Raw genomic sequence first — 16,928 nt, 5'->3', positions numbered from 1 at the left:
GAAAATAGCGGCATATCCAAGGACGGTGCTCATCCCGTGGCTTTGGTGCAGCCCTACAACCACTACCGTCGGGATGTTCATGCGCTCCGCATCTTGTACATGCAAGCAACATCATGCATACATACTACGAGCCATAGATGGAGGTATTATTCCTGGCTTCTAACAATCTGAACAGCCTTCTCACTACCGGTACCTGCTGTGCCTGGTGCATTAGGTACGTGGTCGTGTGGTTGTCACAAGCGGCCCTCACATGTGCGTGCCACTAGGTATCTTGTGCCCCAGCTTGGCAGTCATATGTACAGATAAAACTATCTTCACTGCTGGACAAAACCACCACCTATGGTCCGTAACAAAAGCTCCGTACCATAGAAATGATTATATATTAAATTAAAAAAAGCCAACGTTCCTTGCTTCTTCGTATACCCGTAACGGACCCATAAGTAAAGACGGTGAGTTCTGGTGGGAAACTGGCGAGACTGGGTACCTCAGTGTACCCATGCCTAGTGGGCTATGTACTTCCGAGGTTACCTACCGGTCCCTACACTCTACACTACAGACTGTGACAACTTCTCTTCTACAACAAAACTCAGTCCCCTCGCGCAACGGATGCGCTCGCCACGACGTATCCAAACCAGCAAACGCGATGGCCTTGTCAGTCAATCTGCACATAGACTTGTCCTCTCGTCTCGTCACAGATAGCTTATTACCGGTAGCTGCTCGATGATTCGTTCCAGTGAGACCGTCTCTTTTGCACGTTCCCTGCACCGTCTTTAGTGCCACTTTTCATCACCGCCATCCAGCTCGCCAACACCAGTCACCACTACGACCACAACCTCTAATACCACCGCGCGCCGTTCCTCTTTCAAGTGCTCGACCAAAGCGCCAATACGACCAGGATGCAATCTACCCGTCCCGAACCGCCGCTCGACCACTCCCGCCTGTATACACCTTACTCACACGGTGGCAGCTTGTCAGATCGCCTACTGCAACCAAGCATCCTTGTTCCTTTCGGCCTTCTTATATTCACCATCCTCTACCAGTCGCTACAGCCTTTTGACCCTCTTTCCCATGTGAGGCACTCCGGTGAACTTCTGTGGGATCTCTTAGTCGCACTCGTCCCCGCGAGGCTCCTCTATGCTATTGATCACTGGCTTCATCCGCCTATTTTTCCTGTCCCCGAGCCTACGTCAACTAGCCGGCCCAGCTCTTATGTTGCTAAGAGCGACGTGCTTCGCCGTATCCTCGGTATGGACAGCCCCAGTAGTATATTAAACGCTGTCGCGCATGCTGGAAAGAGCATCTCCTCCTTATCGAGTGTCAAGCCAAAGCGGATGGTCGATCAACCACCCGGACTGGGGAATTATGACAATTCTTGCTTTCAAAATAGCATACTCCAGAGCCTCTCCTCCCTGAAACCTTTCTCAGCTTACCTTGCTGGTGCCTTAGAAAATGCCGAAGGCGTTGGCGACAGTGGCGATTCCAGCTCAGTCGCGACGCTGCGAGCGTTACTATCGAAGTTGGTAGACTCGCAAAACAACGGGGCCACCTTGTGGACGCCTAAGAAGCTGAAGTCGCTTGACACATGGCAACAACAAGACGCGCAGGAGTACTACTCCAAGATTCTCGATGAGGTAGACAAGGAGGTCACGAGGGTCACCGCCACGCAATATCGCCCATCAGGCCTGGAGGTTACTGGCCTGAGAGACGAAACCACTGAGAGTCAGCACAGTGATGACAGTGGATATCAGTCTCTTTCAACCCTGGGCAAACCCGCATCTGAGATCAGAACCGTCAAGAACCCCCTTGAGGGACTAGTAGCCCAAAGAGTCGCCTGTGTTCAATGTTATTACTCGGAAGGTCTCTCTATGATACCATTCAATTGTATCACTCTGAACCTTGGCGTCGATCAAGGCGCTCACGATCTTTACGAGCGACTTGATTCTTACACCGCTCTTGAATCGATTGAAGGCGTTGAGTGTGCCAAGTGCACCCTGCTAAAAATCCAACGGCTTTTGAAGATTATTGTGGGCCGAAGTAAGGAGGTTGGCTCGGAGAAAGAAACTCTGCGAGAACCTCTAGCTCGGCTCAAGGCTGTCGAGGAAGCCTTGGAAGATGAAGATTTCGATGAGCAGACGTTGAGTGACAAGTGTAGGATATCTAAGCAGCATCGAGTATCCTCAACCAAAACAAAGCAAATGGTGATAGGTCGTCCGCCCTCAAACCTTGCCATCCATATCAACCGTTCAGTATTCGATGAGAACACAGGTCAGATGTTTAAAAACCTAGCAGCAGTTCGCTTTCCAAGTACCCTAGACCTCGGTCCGTGGTGCCTTGGGAGCTCAGGGTCACATAATGTAAATAGCAGTGATCCCAGTTCTTCTCAGCAGACGACTCGAAGCGTTGAAGAGCAATGGACTTCGGATCCAAAATGTTCCATGGTGTCTGGCGATCTCAAACCATCCAGGATTAGTGGTCCTATCTACGAGCTACGAGCAGTCATTACCCATCAGGGTCGACATGAGAACGGGCACTATGTCTGCTACCGGCAACACCCAACTCGAGTAGAGGCAGCTCTGGATAGCTCCCATCCAGAGGGAGATCAAGCTGGCCATAATCAGCAAGGGAATCCTGAGTCACAGTTAAACATGACGGAACAGGATTTGAAGTGGTGGCGTTTGAGCGATGAAACGGTCTGGGAAGTTACTGAAGAGTCGGTCCTAGCTCAGGGCGGAGTTTTCATGCTCTTTTATGATTGTGTTGACCAGAATCCCGTTCTGATATCCGAGAATGACGGGGGCGCATCCATGCATACCGATGATTCTGAATCAGGAGGAGCATTTAGTCCTTGCGACGTAAGATCTAATGACGCCGGTGAATCGAACGATACTCAGTCAGAGTCCAAGATACCTGAGGTAACTAAAGAGAAAATAAGCTATTCACCCCATATGAAGCCAACCGCGCAGCCAGTACATTATGCATCATCTTCTGTATACCCCTTGCTCAGAGATGGCGAATTTGTCGATCCCACAATACCATTGCGGTGGCCAAACGCTTCGCGCCGCAATTTTGTTGGCGAATAATGAATAAGTTGTATGCATGCAAGCCTACACACACTTGACTTACATCCAGCATAGTATATAGCATAGCATAGCCTTGGCGTTGTGGGAGGGAATCTGATTGATTATCAAAATTGCATTGCCAGTGCATCCAGAAGGGCTGCCTCACTTATAACCGGGTTGTGAAGGTGCAGACATTATCGCTGGGAACTTTCTCCCCACCTAGTACTCATGTGTAATTCTAATCTTTTAAAGACATGAACATCACAGTCAACACACAATATACCCACCCGCATGATGCTAGGCTCGAGCCGATTCATTGGTGAAAGGTAAAACCTCCACTGCAACCAGCCAAGATGACTCTTCATGTGACCATGTGTGTATCAAATTTGGTTTCTGTATCGTCGATTATCTTTTTTTTTTTCGCTCGTAATTGCCTTTCCTTTATAGTTCTCCAGATAATCACATGCGCAGATACGAAAAGGAGACTGGAGCATTGTAGATATTCAATTCCTCAGGCTTGAGCTGAGTGTGCTGGGATTGCATGCTATTGTCTGTCAAAGCTATGCAGGTAGACAGAAAAGTAGGCACAAATAGTATATGGACCGTCCATTAAATAGGCGAGCTCATGTGCTTCTTCTTTGGCTCTGTTGACCTTGGGCCTGCTCTGCTAAGTAAGCTAGTATGAAAAATTGATTGATTCGTAACGTGCCATTCAATTTGTAGTAGACCAGATATATACGGCTAGTCGAGTTTTCTCTAGCCGGTATATGCCATCGAAATGCCCATGCTCCCAAGTGTCAACACAAGATGAGTGTAGACGAGAGACCTGGTTGCCAAGGACCTATCGGAGATGGACCGGTCACTTTCCTTAGTACACACTGAGTAAAACGTACCAGTAGCGCCCATTTCCAAGAAATTAATAGGTATCTGCTAGGTAATGGTAATAGCACATGAGTTTCTCGTCAGCTCCAAGCCCTTGGTGGACATCTAGTAGTCTCGCGACCTGATATTTGGCTACAAATATGCCAAGACATTTACCACGCTCGTAGCCTTTCGGCGAAAAATTGCATGATGGGTAGCATCTCATGGCGGTTCCGGGGCATACTATCGTCGGCTTTCATCCACTTAACCTCCCGTACATCGACAAACTCCCTATTCAAGAGCTCGATCGCCTCACTGTCGAGAAGTTCACTATTTCTTCCATGACAGACCAATACTGGGGTCCCAGCCTTGCTTCTTGCACTCGAGCTAGGTATCATACTCGATGGCAACTGTCCACCGATCGACACGGCTCCTTTGAAGGCAAGCCCCAGCTCTCTATTGCCCTCTGTTACGCCCACAAGTTCTTCTGCCTTCCTCAGTTTCGAGGAAAGACCGAGAGCTAGAGAACCACCCTGCCCAAATCCAAAGAGCAAGATATCGTTGGTTTCCCACCCGCATTTGCCAACCAGGGTGCCTTGAATGAGCTTCCCCAAGACTAGTTCTTCCGCCTTTGAGAAACCTGGGTCGGGTTCTAGATCACCAGTGTCAGACGAGAGTGTCAAGTCATCCCCCCAGTGAAAATGGCTCGTGGGTTGCCCTGCTTCAGATCCGGGCAACCCCAGAAGAGCCGGCGGTAAAGGCGAGATACCGCGTACTGAGATAGCGAGAACACCTGGCAGGTTGATGTTCTTGGCGAATTTCGCAAATGATGCCTCGGAGTCTCCTAGCCCGTGAAAGAGGACAAGGATTGATGTTGTTGTCTCTGGGATTTCTGGGAACACCATCGAGACATTGAGGGATGGCTCAAGATATGTAAAATCCTCAGGCTTAGGGATACGAGTAGGCATGGCGGATTAGTGGTCTGGTGCGCCCCCATACGCATCCAACAGGAAGAACCGCTTTTGAGAAATTGACCAAGACCTGATGAAATCCAGGCTGGTTACAAAACTATCTAGTAGGAACTCTGCGCCAGGCAAGCAAGAGGGCGTTGTTAATATAGTATTGGAGATTCCACCATGTAATTCATTGAGGTATACTTGCGTCGTACTCAATGTTGTAAGTATTAAGATGCTACTATGTATGTACCTAAGGTACCTACCTGCCTACCTACCTACATACAGTATGTTCTACGTATGTGTGTATCTTAATCATGTACTGTGTACATAGATACACCAGCACAATCAGTGTGCGGTACCTAACTAAGTTTATGTATGTATGTACTACACTTAATCGCATCGCTACCACAAGTACCTTAGGTACATACTTATCTCCAGGGCTATGTAGGTACCTAGGCCTACAACGTCTCAAGCGCTCCATTACGTATCTAAGGGTTTCAAAGCAGCCAAGGAAACGTCAAACAGCAATAGGAACAATACGATTGTGAATCTGCGTCTCGAGGACTACGGCAGACGCAAGAGAGGAAGAAAAGTATAGGAACACCAGCCGACTACACAGGCACAATTGGGCCTCCTCATGCGATAGCGTGCCAACAGTGACGGCTCGACAGCCTCGACTCAACCGCCGACAACGGTAGCGACACCTCGATCGAGCCCCTGAATGCGTCAACAACTCAACCACAACCATGTCCAACAGGTTTGGCGGGTCATACCGCAACGGGGCCTACCGGACCACAGACGAGGGCGATGATTTTCCTCCTGGCCCGACGCCATCGCGGGCTCGAGGGTCGCCTTTTGACTCTGGTCGCTCCCCACCAGCTGCCTCCCCAAGACGCCCGCGCGCTAACGAAACAAATGCCGAACGGCAAATTACCCAGGTCCTCGAGCACATCAAGTCCGAGTGGCCTTCCATGATCGAAAATGATTGCATCCCAGTCTCGTTGGCTTTGCAGCTGCTCGACAACAGCTCCGTTGGGCGAGCTCACGAGTATGACAACTTCAAGAAGACGCACCTATATTTACAGGACTCTCTAAAAGGTATCGTGCATGAACACCACCAAGGCTTCAATAGCTCAATTGGCACTTTCCACAAGATCCAGGGCAGCATACAGGCCTCGCAAAAGCGTGTGCGCGCCCTAAAGGAATCTCTTGCCGCTTCAAAGAACAGCTTGTGCGCATCTGATCCTGAACTCAGGAAACTATACAAGTCATCCCAGATGTACGATGATGTCCTACAAACTCTAAATGAACTTGAGGACCTACGGACTGTGCCCGATCAGCTCGAGGCTCGAATATCTGAAAAGCGTTTTCTAACTGCCGTCGAGGTCCTGCAGAATGCATTGCGCAAACTACGGAAACCCGAGCTGGACGATATCGGCGCTTTGTCCGACCTTCGAAGCTACTTAGCCAGCCAGGAGACGGCATTGATGGATATTTTAGTGGAAGAATTGCATGAACATCTTTATCTCAAGTCTCCTTATTGCCAGGAACGCTGGCAGAGCCTGGCCAAGAACCAGGGCGCTAATAACCGGAATTATGGTGATTCGGACGTCATTACTCCTTTCCATGTTGTACTTGACACCCTAGATCTAGAACATCCCGTCACCGAAGATCCTTCGAAGAATCCAGAAGCAGACACCTCTTGGTATATTGCTCTACTCGCAGAATCTCTTAACAAGCTGGGAAGACTAGAAAGCGCTGTGGACACTCTGAATCAGCGCCTTCCTGTGGAGCTCTTTTCTGTGGTAAATGAAACCATCAACGATGTCGACCAAAGGCACCCCAGCTCGCTCCGTGGCGGATCTAGCAACACTCAAGGGCTCCATATATATAGCAGTAGGGAGACTCAGATGCGAGCTGATGTTATATATGATCTGTTGTGGACCCTATACGGAAAATTCGAGGCTATTGCCGAAGGACACCGCGTTTTTCACGAGGCTGTTAGATCTCTCGCCAGGAGAGAAGGCGCTGGCAATAGCTCACAACTCCTTGGAAGTTTTAGGGAATTGTGGAACCTTTATCAAAACGAGATACGTTCACTTCTTCATAATTACGTGACTACGGACGCAGATATCTACCAGTCTGCTTCAGCTCTAAGGAATGGTCCAGCTCTGAATGGGAATATAGATACGCAAAGGGAAAATCTCTTCAAATTCTCAGAGGCGGACCAGAAGTCTGTTGAAATGTCAGCCGAATACGAAGCTCTGGATAGCATCATACAAGCCGCCGTGCCGGGCCTTACTTCCAACACACGGAAGTCTCAATCTTTAGGCAAGAAGGCATCGTTAGTTGGGAAGGAATCGCGAAAGAGCGCACTGGGTGGTATCGATAGCAAGAATATACCAGGCTCGTACAAGTCGTTGGTGGAACCCAGCGTTTTCAACATGAGTCTTCTCTTACCGCCGACCCTCATCTTCATTCAGAGGCTAAAGGCCATTGTCCCTCCTGCCTCTGATTTGGCTGCGAGCGCGCTGACGTCTTTCCTTGATAACTTCTTGGTCAATGTTTTCCAACCCCAGCTAGATGAGACCTTGGGCAAACTTAGCGATAGCGTGTTAGGCGAGGTTGATTCTTTCCAGCAAGACCCAAGCTGGAATATAGTGGCACGCCGACCAGTTTTCAAAGGAACCACTGCATTTTACACCATCGTCACGGCTTTCTGCCGCATGCTTGGTACAATTCCTCACGACCAGGCTCTTAGCGCTCTTATTATATCACAAATGATGCGCTACTACGAAAGATGTTCTGCATGGTTCAAATCCTTGGTGGCGAAAGCCCAGGATACTAATGCTACATCACAAGATTTACGATTCTCGGCGGAACTGGCAACTACAGAAAGCGAAATTCAAGATACGATCCAAAAGCTCTGGACCTCAGACGGTCTCGATCCTGAGCTGATAGAAAAAGAAATTGGCTTATTAATAATGCGTACGAATGAGCGCTCTCTAGAGCCCAGCGACGTCATTCAGGATCGGGATGTGATCTCGTCATTATGCCTACTATACACTAGTATGAAGTGGCTTACAACTAAAATTGTCGGCTTGCGGCATATCACTAGGCATGATACAGACTCCTCACAGCCTTCGATGCCAAAGGATCAAAGCCGACGGTGGACTCTTCTGAACGACCCTAGCAAGGCTAATGGGGAACAAGAAGGCCCTGTGTATCTCCCCATGACACAGGATACTGTTCAGTAAGTCCTCCCACCTAGACTCATCTGACATATTAGTATAGCTCATCTCCGTATCTAGATCATTTGACCGAATCGTTTCCTCATATGAAGAGCTGGCAGGCACTGTCCTCTTAACACTCCACATGGAGATTCGCAGTCGTATTATTCAGTCACTCCACGTGGCGCTATCACCAGAGACCGCGCCATACGTTCTCGGTGATCGCGAGATAAAAGAGCCTGATCCGCAAATTCTGTCCCTGAATGCTGAGTTGATTGCTTATGATGAAACAGCAGTACGCTTCCTTCGTAATCGCGAAATTGCCTTTGTCCGTACGGGCCTAGGACTCCTCATCAATTCTTATCTCGTGTCTAACGCCTTGTCTGTGCAACCCATGAATACACGCGGCTGCGAACGCATGCAGCTCAACATATTGGTATTACAGCAGAACCTCAAGAATATTGAGGCGGATGTGGATCTGGCCAGGGCCTCCAATTACTACAAATTATTCCAAGAAGGTGCCGACGCAATTGTAGAGAAAGCGAAACGTGACAAGGAGCAAGAGGCGAATGCCAGCTCTATTCCCGAGGCAGAGAGGTTCAGTTACGACGAGCTCAAGGCACTTATCGAGCTGTGTTATAGTGTACAGCTCGCCGATCCTGAAAGAGGCGTCAACGCGGCTGCGAAGAGGCAGATGGGCGAGAAGGTTCTGGCCTTAAGTGAATACATGTGGCAGACCTAGAGTTGTTAAGTATATTGGAGTGGCTCAATGGTATTGCTATGTACATATTTGCATTCAAATTATGTTCGTCATGCTATCATTGCTAACCACGCTGTATCGGCGTAATAACCCACGTCTATTTAATTGGGGAATAGTGTGATAATCGTGCTCGTGATTATTACCCGGCTTCGGAATCAGATGATCAATCTCATCCCCCAAAAACAGTGATCGATGCCGAAATAAAAGACAGTAACTAGTACTAATTGATATTGGACTGGTGAACCGCCCTCTGTATCTCATCAACTCGGGGTCAAGTGGGGTCTTTTATTTGCATCTCTCAACCTGAACACCATCATGTAACATACCATTTACGGAAGTACCAGTACTGCTGAGGACTAAAAGTCCACCCACTATATGTAGCAAACCCGGGTGGTTAGAGGAGAGAGTGTGAGACAAGGTTGTTACTCTTCCTTGTCAAGTTCACTGACTCGATCATCCTTGCTAACTCGAAAACACGCGCCGAATCCCGCCTACGGTGCGCACTCCAATTGTTTCTTATGTAAACCCACTACTTGTGAATGTCGGTGTCAGCTCTACTAATTATTGCTCCGTAAGGGATTTATGGGGGCACAAGAAACCCATAGGTAGTGACACTAGGTCAAAGATATCTTCATCGTCGTATTCTTAACCGAGTTAATCAATGACAATGGTAGAAGTATGGTAGTAAATACGCTATTATTTTGATAGCGCGTAGAAGACTATAAATTCAACCACTATTGCGGCGTACTGGAGTGTAGATTATCTATGTGACCTACGTGAGGAGACTGCCGACTGTCCCATTCTTACCCAAATCCTGAGACTCCTATCTAGAGTAAGTTGCTGTACTTTCTGCTTCCCCTTCTAAGTATCATCATACTAAGGGGGTAAGGGTCGATATAATGTGCCTTAAGATTCCAAGAAGGTTTCCGCATTATTACCCAAGCGTTACGACGGAATTCTTTCGCTGGTAGCTGCTAGGATTGAACGAAATTTCTTGTGACAGTTCTAGGATAAAATTTAAAGAAGTCGTAATTCTCTTACTAGGTAGTGGACTTGTGGTTTTGAGGCCGGTTACACACAGCTGATTAAGCCTCTTAATTGGGCATGAACTATGATCTCAGCCTGGGGGCACAATATATCTCGCCAAACAAGGTTGAGAAGATATCTCACGGAATGAAGATAAAGGTAGTCGGTATTTTAGAGCACCAATATAACTAAACTTGGTCAAGAAGTTGTATAGTGACTTGGTAACTTGACTGTATCTAGGCGACTAGAAATGTTTAAAGTAGCATTATTGTGATAGGTATTAGCATTCTCATATTTGTATTTATTATTGTTGCATTAATATCTCTATATGATAGAGGATGTTTCTGATTAGAAGAACTAGGTATTAGTGTACAAAGACTATGTAATTCGATAGCACGTGACTAGAACCGCAATATGGCCGGGATGGAATGCGTGGCTTAGAGATAAACATGAGACAAACAACGAGCCACTCCAAGGCGGAGTTCTTTAGCATGCTGCTTTTCATGTCTGCCGTGACACTGGTTTTGGGAGGGTGGGAGCGAGGGGCAACGGTAATGAGAAGATGCAGAGAAATAGATAACGGCGCCAGATAATTTCCATGCTACACTACCTACATAGTCGGTATACTGCCTGCCTGCATACTTTTGATGCAGCAAGAATCGCCTACGGCAGCACAAAGACGAACCCCAACAAAACGGAGCAGAGGAATAGAGGGGCACCTAAAACATGTGATATCGCCACGTATGTCGAGATTCACTCATCAGCTAAGTATTGCTGATACTTACAGCTTCTACTGGGGGCGATATAGTACGTGGGGCAAGGGACGATTGCTACTTTGGAAGGCGAGGAAGGATAGCTACCCAGGTCACATTGATGACGGCAACTGCGCATAGGCCTAGCATTGCCACTGGAATCCAGCAATGGGGACAGATGCACTGACGTAGGTGTTCATAATGTCATGATGCGAGCGGCGACATGGGTGATGTGTGCAGCACAAGGGTCTTGCTGACAAGTACAGAGGATACTTAACATGGTTGTAAGATAGTTATGGATAAAACATATTCAACAATGCAGAAAACAATGACGCGAAGTATGTACGTAGTATCTATCAAGTCTTCCTTGAGTTCATACATTCACTCCATAGGCAGAATGGTGTAACGTGTAATTCATCCTTTAGGATGATAGGTAGCAGTATTAGCTGAATTATCAACCTAGAAGGTGGTTAATAATAGATAAAATATGCGCCATAAATCAGATGGAATTTACTACGTACACATATGCATATTAAGTACATTGACTACCTACATAGGTAGGTAAGTATTTACATACTCTGTAAATGCCGGCATAAGGTATACCGGCGAGCGGTACCCGTTGGGACTCCACTTTCGTCGCCAATCTTCTGACTTCCAGTAGAAGCGTTGGGGTCTTTGACTCGAGATTGACCAGTCGACTCGAGAAAATCCGGCGGTACTTCCAAATTGGTACAATCCCCACCAAAATAGAAGTAGTTCCTGTTTTATACACATGCACGCTACATTCATACTTCTTACTTGAATGCCAAGAATATCACCACCCTTGCTAAAACTGCTAAGGTAGCCAATTCGCGCAGGAGGATTTTGATGATTCTAGATCGATTGTTAACATACTTACAGCTTTGAGCGACGTTAGCGATTGAAAAAGAAGGTGTAGAAGTTGGAGATTGAAGGTGTTGAAGTTGAAGGTCAAGGCGTTGAAGGCGTTGAAGGTGAAGGTGTTAAAGGTGTAGAAGTGGGTGGGGTAAGTGGGCTAGAAGGTGGTTGCCTAATTGAATTTCTTAGCTATATTCAAGTTTTTTAATCGTTATGTAAAGCGAAATTGATTTAAGCAGAGCTACTTCCATTTTGGTGGTAATTGCACGTATTTGGAAGTACCTTTGTTTTCTCGAGTCGACTGGTCAATCTCGAGTCAAAGACCCCAACGCTTCTACTGGAAGTCAGAAGATTGGCGACGAAAGTGGAGTCCCAACGGGTAAGCACATTCACCCAATTTTGGATCTTGCTATGGCGCAGATGCATTGTAGTACATAGGTACCTACCTACCTTGAAATACAGGATAGCGGTAGCAGGTCAGGTGCCGAGAGATACTACATGTATGTACCTATGTAGGTAGGTAGGTAGCAAGCATGTGCCACCCGATGGCCCAGAAATGTGGTTGGCTGCATGCGCGCGCTAGCGTACGGCACATTGCATGCGCTACAGCTAAGTAAGTAATGTGTACTACCTACTACTAACCTTGAGTATGTACATCCTGCCAGAGCATACTACTGAACATGCTACTTACCTAGTATACCTGGATCTATTACTTTTGATATGGTCTAACCTACCTACCTAGTGCACAAAGGATACCTGGGTAGGTAGCGGTGTGTACCTAGGTAGGTAGTTATTGTAAGGTTGGTAGGCAGGTAAATGGAAGGAAGTAAGTTGGGGGCACTGCTAGGTATGCTTAGGTATGCACTTAGGCGCAAGTGCATGTAAGTACATAGGTATCTCCTACCTAATGTAGGTACTGTAGGTACTATCAGTTCTTATGCTTGCTTGCTTGCTTGCTTGCCTGCCTGCTTCTACTGTACGAAGTAAGGGTGTTTATTGACCGTTTCACGCTGGAAGCCACCAGCCAGGGGAATATGTGGCAAGTGTCCACTCTCCCAGGATAAATTCATCAAAATAAGATCAAATAAGCATCCTATCGGGCTTAGCCTATCAGCGGCGCATCCGTCAAATGCTAGCAGTAGGAGGTTGTAGTCTATGCCAGGGGGAAATTGGGCGGTTCATGAGGCTAGTCCCTCACCCCCTAACGGTACTTTGGCCCTACAATTCTTTTTCTCTTTTTTTTTTTTTTTTTTTTTTTTTCCTTCTTCTTCAAGTCTCCTGCTCTGAATCGTTCGTTATCTACTGACTGAATGGCAATGTCTGCTTTGGCCCTTTTCATTGTGCGTATGCAGTACCGAACTGTTCAAGATCTCACTGACAATCTAAACAAATGCTGAGCGCAGATAATAGGTAGCCATCATAGGATTGATTAACTTACTACCTACCTACCTACCGGTAGTACTTTTAGAGTGGCTGATGCTGCAGGCCATCTAGGTACTTGTACGTCCTTGCACGTAGGTACCTAGGTGTCTGCTAGGTACTCTGCTACCGGTACCTTAGGTTGGTAGGTATGTATATGTGGGCAGGTACTCTGCTATTCTAGGTAGGCACTCTGTAGTCGGGAGGTGCAGAGGTGCAGAGGTAGTGTGCACTGGCCCGATGGCCAACCAAGTGACACCAATCTTAAAGAATCCATAGTACCAATGAACCCATTCTTCTTCCATGGATCTCTCTCTCTTCCTGCCCGCCTCTCTCTCCTTAACCAACCTTTCATTGTCTCGACAGCGAGAAGTAATTTAATTATAGCAGGTGGCTTCAGACCACCTCCAGCACCCTATTTGTGCACTGTCTATCCCTTCTTCTTTCTTTTATTTTTCTTCGTCTCCCTCGTTCGCTACTTTCCCCCCCTGCTGTTTGCCGAGTCTCTGGCCCATTCGGTCTACTAGAGAATAGAAAGTAGGTATTGATTGCCCTGCCCATCCTGCAGCACACCCCTGTTCAGTCGCCTCCTGAAGAAGCAAGGGCAGAAAAGGGTGTCATTGCAGCGCAATCGAAGTCCGACGAGAAATTGCCCATTGCCAATTCGCCAATAATCACCGAGAAACAACCACTACCACTCGGTCGCGTTCGCGTACATTGTTTGACGACGGCCACGTCTTCCGACCGAATTATATGGCGATCAACCCGTGAGCCTGCGCACCCACTCAACTTACCAACAAAGGCAGCAGCAGCACCGGAATACATACGTCTCTCATCAGTTTACACCCTGTCCTGTTTCCCGCCCACCGAGAGGAGCAACGGTAGAGATCTTCTGTTCGAGAATACCATCTTCAACATTTGTCTTTCTGTTCTTACATTTGGGCCTCCCAGCACGAACCACGCCATTCGTTCTTGCCTTTCCAGGTAGTCAGGCTTGACACTGTCCCTGCGCAGTGAAGCTCCTATCCCTACCGGCATACTCGTCTCGCGTTTCCTACTGACATTATCGGCAACTTGCGCATCCTATTTTGTCTCGTCTGTTACACTACGGCCACCCATCTCTGGAGACCGAGATTCCGTTTTATACATATAATCCCTGTTATCCCTTGTGCAGCAGGGTCAATAGGTCAATAGGAAGTCACGACGACAACATGGCGTAAGTTTCTGTTAAAACACTAGTTTGCACAAAATCTGACCAGAAACCTGGTAGTAATCTCGGGTCGGCCTTCCGCTCTTTCTGGCATACTATGACCAGCTATGATCGACGTAGGTTATCAATGTTGAATGGAGAAGAAAAAGAGCAAGAAACAAGAGTCAAATTACTAAAAGTCGCCTGCAGACTCGAATTATGATTCCCCGCACCGGACTGGCCGTCATGTGCCTCTCAATCGCCAAAGCACATTAACATCTGTTGCTACCGCCTCAGACTCACGTGCCGATATCACATCTCCTTATCACGATGAGTTAGGTCGGCTATCCAACCAGGCAGATGGTACTGCGTACATGGGTGCTGGCATGCCCTCTGTATCTCCACTCTCACCCGGGTCCAACGGCCCGTACTCTCCTGGCCTAAGATCTTTGAATGCTCAGAGGCAAAGCTCAAGAGATGATGGGTTTGAAACTGTGAGCAGCCCTGGCGACATTCAGATGCAATCGTTTGCCGATGGTGCACCACCAGCGCCGCCTGTGGGCCACTCATGGAAGCGTATTGATAGATGGGCCGAAGAGAACTATCCTGAATTATTCGACCAGCTTTGCGAGGGCTGCACAAATAATGACTTAATTGAGCTGGAGCACCAGCTCGACTGTTCGCTCCCCCAGGACTTGAGGGATTCTCTCATGGTCCACGACGGCCAGGAGCGCGGTGGTAATCCCACGGGGATTGTCTTTTCAGGCATGCTCCTCGATTGCGAAGAAATAGTGCAAGAGTGGGATCAGTGGAGGAGAGTCAATCAACAGTATCTCCTTGAAAATACAGTGACAAGTCCTACGATTCCCTCCAAGGCTTTTGGTGGTGCCGGGGAAGCATCTTCTTCTCGATCCGCACCAGGGTCTCCAGGCTCCCACAAAGGTTCATGGCGGCAAGATCTTCAAGCCCGACAAGACTCGGTCCCTGGTGGGGCCATTCAGCGAGCTTATGCACACTCAGCTTGGATTCCGCTTGTGCGAGATTGGGGTGGCAACAATCTTGCCGTGGACCTGGCACCCGGTCCCTCAGGTGTATGGGGGCAGATTATCTTATTTGGAAGAGATTATGATACTAAGTATGTCGTTGCCAAGTCGTGGGGCGCGTTCCTCGCGATCCTCGCAGACGACTTGAGCAGTGGCAAATGGTTTGTCGATGAAGATACGAACGAACTAAAGTTGCGAGAGTTTAAAACTACACGTGTTGAGCCCTCGTACTTTGACATACTGCGTTGGCGGATGGATCAAAAGCATGGGCGTACCGCGAAAACTATGGCAAAGCGCAAGTCGGGCGTACCTAGCAACGCTGCGTCCCCTGGTGGCTCCCCTTACTCCAGTCCTGTGGATGCTCATGGGGACGTCCGTGGAAGAACGTTGCAACGTCTCAGCAGTCCATCGCCGTTAGTAAGTCCTGCTCGAGTTGGTTTCGGAAAATCGACCGCGCTTGCACGAGTTGCAGAAGAATCAGGTCAAGCCGAGCCAAAAATCAATGGCATCAGAGAAGACAAGCTCGTTGAAGTCGAAACATCTAGAGCTTTAGAAGATAATACTACATCAGGTTCCAATGAAGATGCCGGACTCGAGCCTAAAGGCAAGGATATCTCGTCGACAAAAAGAGAAGCGGATCTAGTAAATGGCCACACCGACGACATTGAAGGAGGGATGAAGACTATAGAGATATGATGAGTGTTTGATGATGAAACGCAATGATAGCCCATGTTCCCACGACCATATTCATCATAAAGTGTAAAAGGGCGGCGTTCAGGGTGTCGGGTTTAACAAACGCTTATTAGCATTCTTTACAATGGCCCTTTAAAGTTTTTATTCGTCTCTTCTGCTATCACACCACCGGTACTCTAGGGCTTCTCATATTCGACCTGTTTCCAGATATATACGCACATCGGGTTGTGGACGGGTTTGGACTTGGCTTGCCATACGGAACGTCACATGAAAACGAGTTTGAGTGTAATGCAGCCAGCATGTCCCAGAGGCCCTGGTGAATCCTTATGGCTGTGCCGGGACCTGTCTTGCTACATCTTGACATGAATTACGCCCGCCTTGTTACCAGCATATTTTCATTAATTTCGCGCTCAGGCGTATCCTGTCGACGCGCTCAATATATCCAGAGCAGCGCTTAATTGATCAGCTGCGCAAAGGACTGAGGTTATTGGCTTGTTCTTCCCTTTTCTTCCCATCTCGTGCTCGCGGTCATGGGCGGGTCATAGATCTCACGCATAGCTCCCAATCGTCACCAGGGCTCACATTGGTAGGCGTCGGAGGTAGCAATATCTATACAGTCGGTTGATATCGAGGTCGGTACAGCTGCATGTACATTACTGAGAGTGCAATAATGCAACGTGTAATTGGATTGAATCAGTTTTAAAAAATAATGATGGCATAACATTTAGTAAATGTCCCCTTTTGCTTGAACAAATCGTATAATTCGTTATAGTACTCCTCCAATAGCTTCCAGATAGCTTACCTAGTACGTGCGCATGTATGATTGAGGGTAGTGTAGAGAATCGGATGAGCAAGTATTACGTCACGTGACGCGATATATGTTTTAGTGTCTTGACAAGCTGCCAAGGCTAAAGCGTCATGAGCCTCAAGCTCCGGCCAGCTTAAGCTTCGAACATCCAGCTAGCTAATCATCAACCTCATCGTCCTATCTACTTCGTCCATCAAGCTGGTATCTCACCCTTCGTTGTCTTCCATTCTCGAGGTTTCAAATAACTTCAAAGCGA

General features: G+C 47.8%; 4 protein-coding genes across 4 annotated transcripts; 3 read left to right on the top strand and 1 right to left on the bottom strand.

The window, feature by feature from the left end:
* The first annotated feature begins 411 nt into the window (after window positions 1-411).
* Window positions 412-3,371, top strand: F5B22DRAFT_591186 (uncharacterized protein). The gene has a single exon (XM_047973839.1). The coding sequence runs from the start codon at window positions 897-899 to the stop codon at window positions 3,078-3,080; it is 2,184 nt and encodes a 727-aa protein (XP_047835063.1). The 5' UTR covers window positions 412-896; the 3' UTR covers window positions 3,081-3,371.
* A 387-nt stretch (window positions 3,372-3,758) lies between these two features.
* Window positions 3,759-5,165, bottom strand: F5B22DRAFT_356679 (alpha/beta-hydrolase). Its single transcript, XM_047971018.1, has one exon. The coding sequence runs from the start codon at window positions 4,886-4,888 to the stop codon at window positions 4,094-4,096; it is 795 nt and encodes a 264-aa protein (XP_047835062.1). The 5' UTR covers window positions 4,889-5,165; the 3' UTR covers window positions 3,759-4,093.
* A 121-nt stretch (window positions 5,166-5,286) lies between these two features.
* Window positions 5,287-9,270, top strand: F5B22DRAFT_591184 (Sec8 exocyst complex component-specific domain-containing protein). Its single transcript, XM_047973838.1, has 2 exons — window positions 5,287-8,129; window positions 8,188-9,270. The coding sequence occupies exons 1-2, from the start codon at window positions 5,623-5,625 to the stop codon at window positions 8,846-8,848; spliced, it is 3,168 nt and encodes a 1,055-aa protein (XP_047835061.1). The 5' UTR covers window positions 5,287-5,622; the 3' UTR covers window positions 8,849-9,270.
* Window positions 9,271-13,957: 4,687 nt separating this feature from the next.
* Window positions 13,958-15,946, top strand: F5B22DRAFT_356492 (putative 1,3-beta-glucan protein). Its single transcript, XM_047971015.1, has 3 exons — window positions 13,958-14,155; window positions 14,210-14,265; window positions 14,339-15,946. The coding sequence occupies exons 1-3, from the start codon at window positions 14,151-14,153 to the stop codon at window positions 15,865-15,867; spliced, it is 1,590 nt and encodes a 529-aa protein (XP_047835060.1). The 5' UTR covers window positions 13,958-14,150; the 3' UTR covers window positions 15,868-15,946.
* Window positions 15,947-16,928: the final 982 nt, after the last annotated feature.

This window comes from Xylaria bambusicola, assembly GCF_022495145.1.
Source record: "Xylaria bambusicola strain CBS 139988 unplaced genomic scaffold F5B22scaffold_4, whole genome shotgun sequence".
Taxonomy (NCBI): Eukaryota; Fungi; Ascomycota; class Sordariomycetes; order Xylariales; family Xylariaceae; genus Xylaria; species Xylaria bambusicola.
Note: the sequence above shows the minus strand (reverse complement) of the source record. Positions and strands in the feature narration are given on the sequence as shown.

Coding starts and splice junctions, on each gene's coding strand:
- F5B22DRAFT_356492 (XM_047971015.1), top strand. Junction 14,266..14,338: donor TATGACCAGCTATGATCGAC/GTAGGTTATCAA, acceptor AGTCGCCTGCAG/ACTCGAATTATGATTCCCCG.
- F5B22DRAFT_591186 (XM_047973839.1), top strand. CDS start 897: ATGCAATCTACCCGTCCCGAACCGCCGCTCGACCACTCCCGCCTGTAT.
- F5B22DRAFT_591184 (XM_047973838.1), top strand. CDS start 5,623: ATGTCCAACAGGTTTGGCGGGTCATACCGCAACGGGGCCTACCGGACC. Junction 8,130..8,187: donor ATGACACAGGATACTGTTCA/GTAAGTCCTCCC, acceptor CTCCGTATCTAG/ATCATTTGACCGAATCGTTT.
- F5B22DRAFT_356679 (XM_047971018.1), bottom strand. CDS start 4,888: ATGCCTACTCGTATCCCTAAGCCTGAGGATTTTACATATCTTGAGCCA.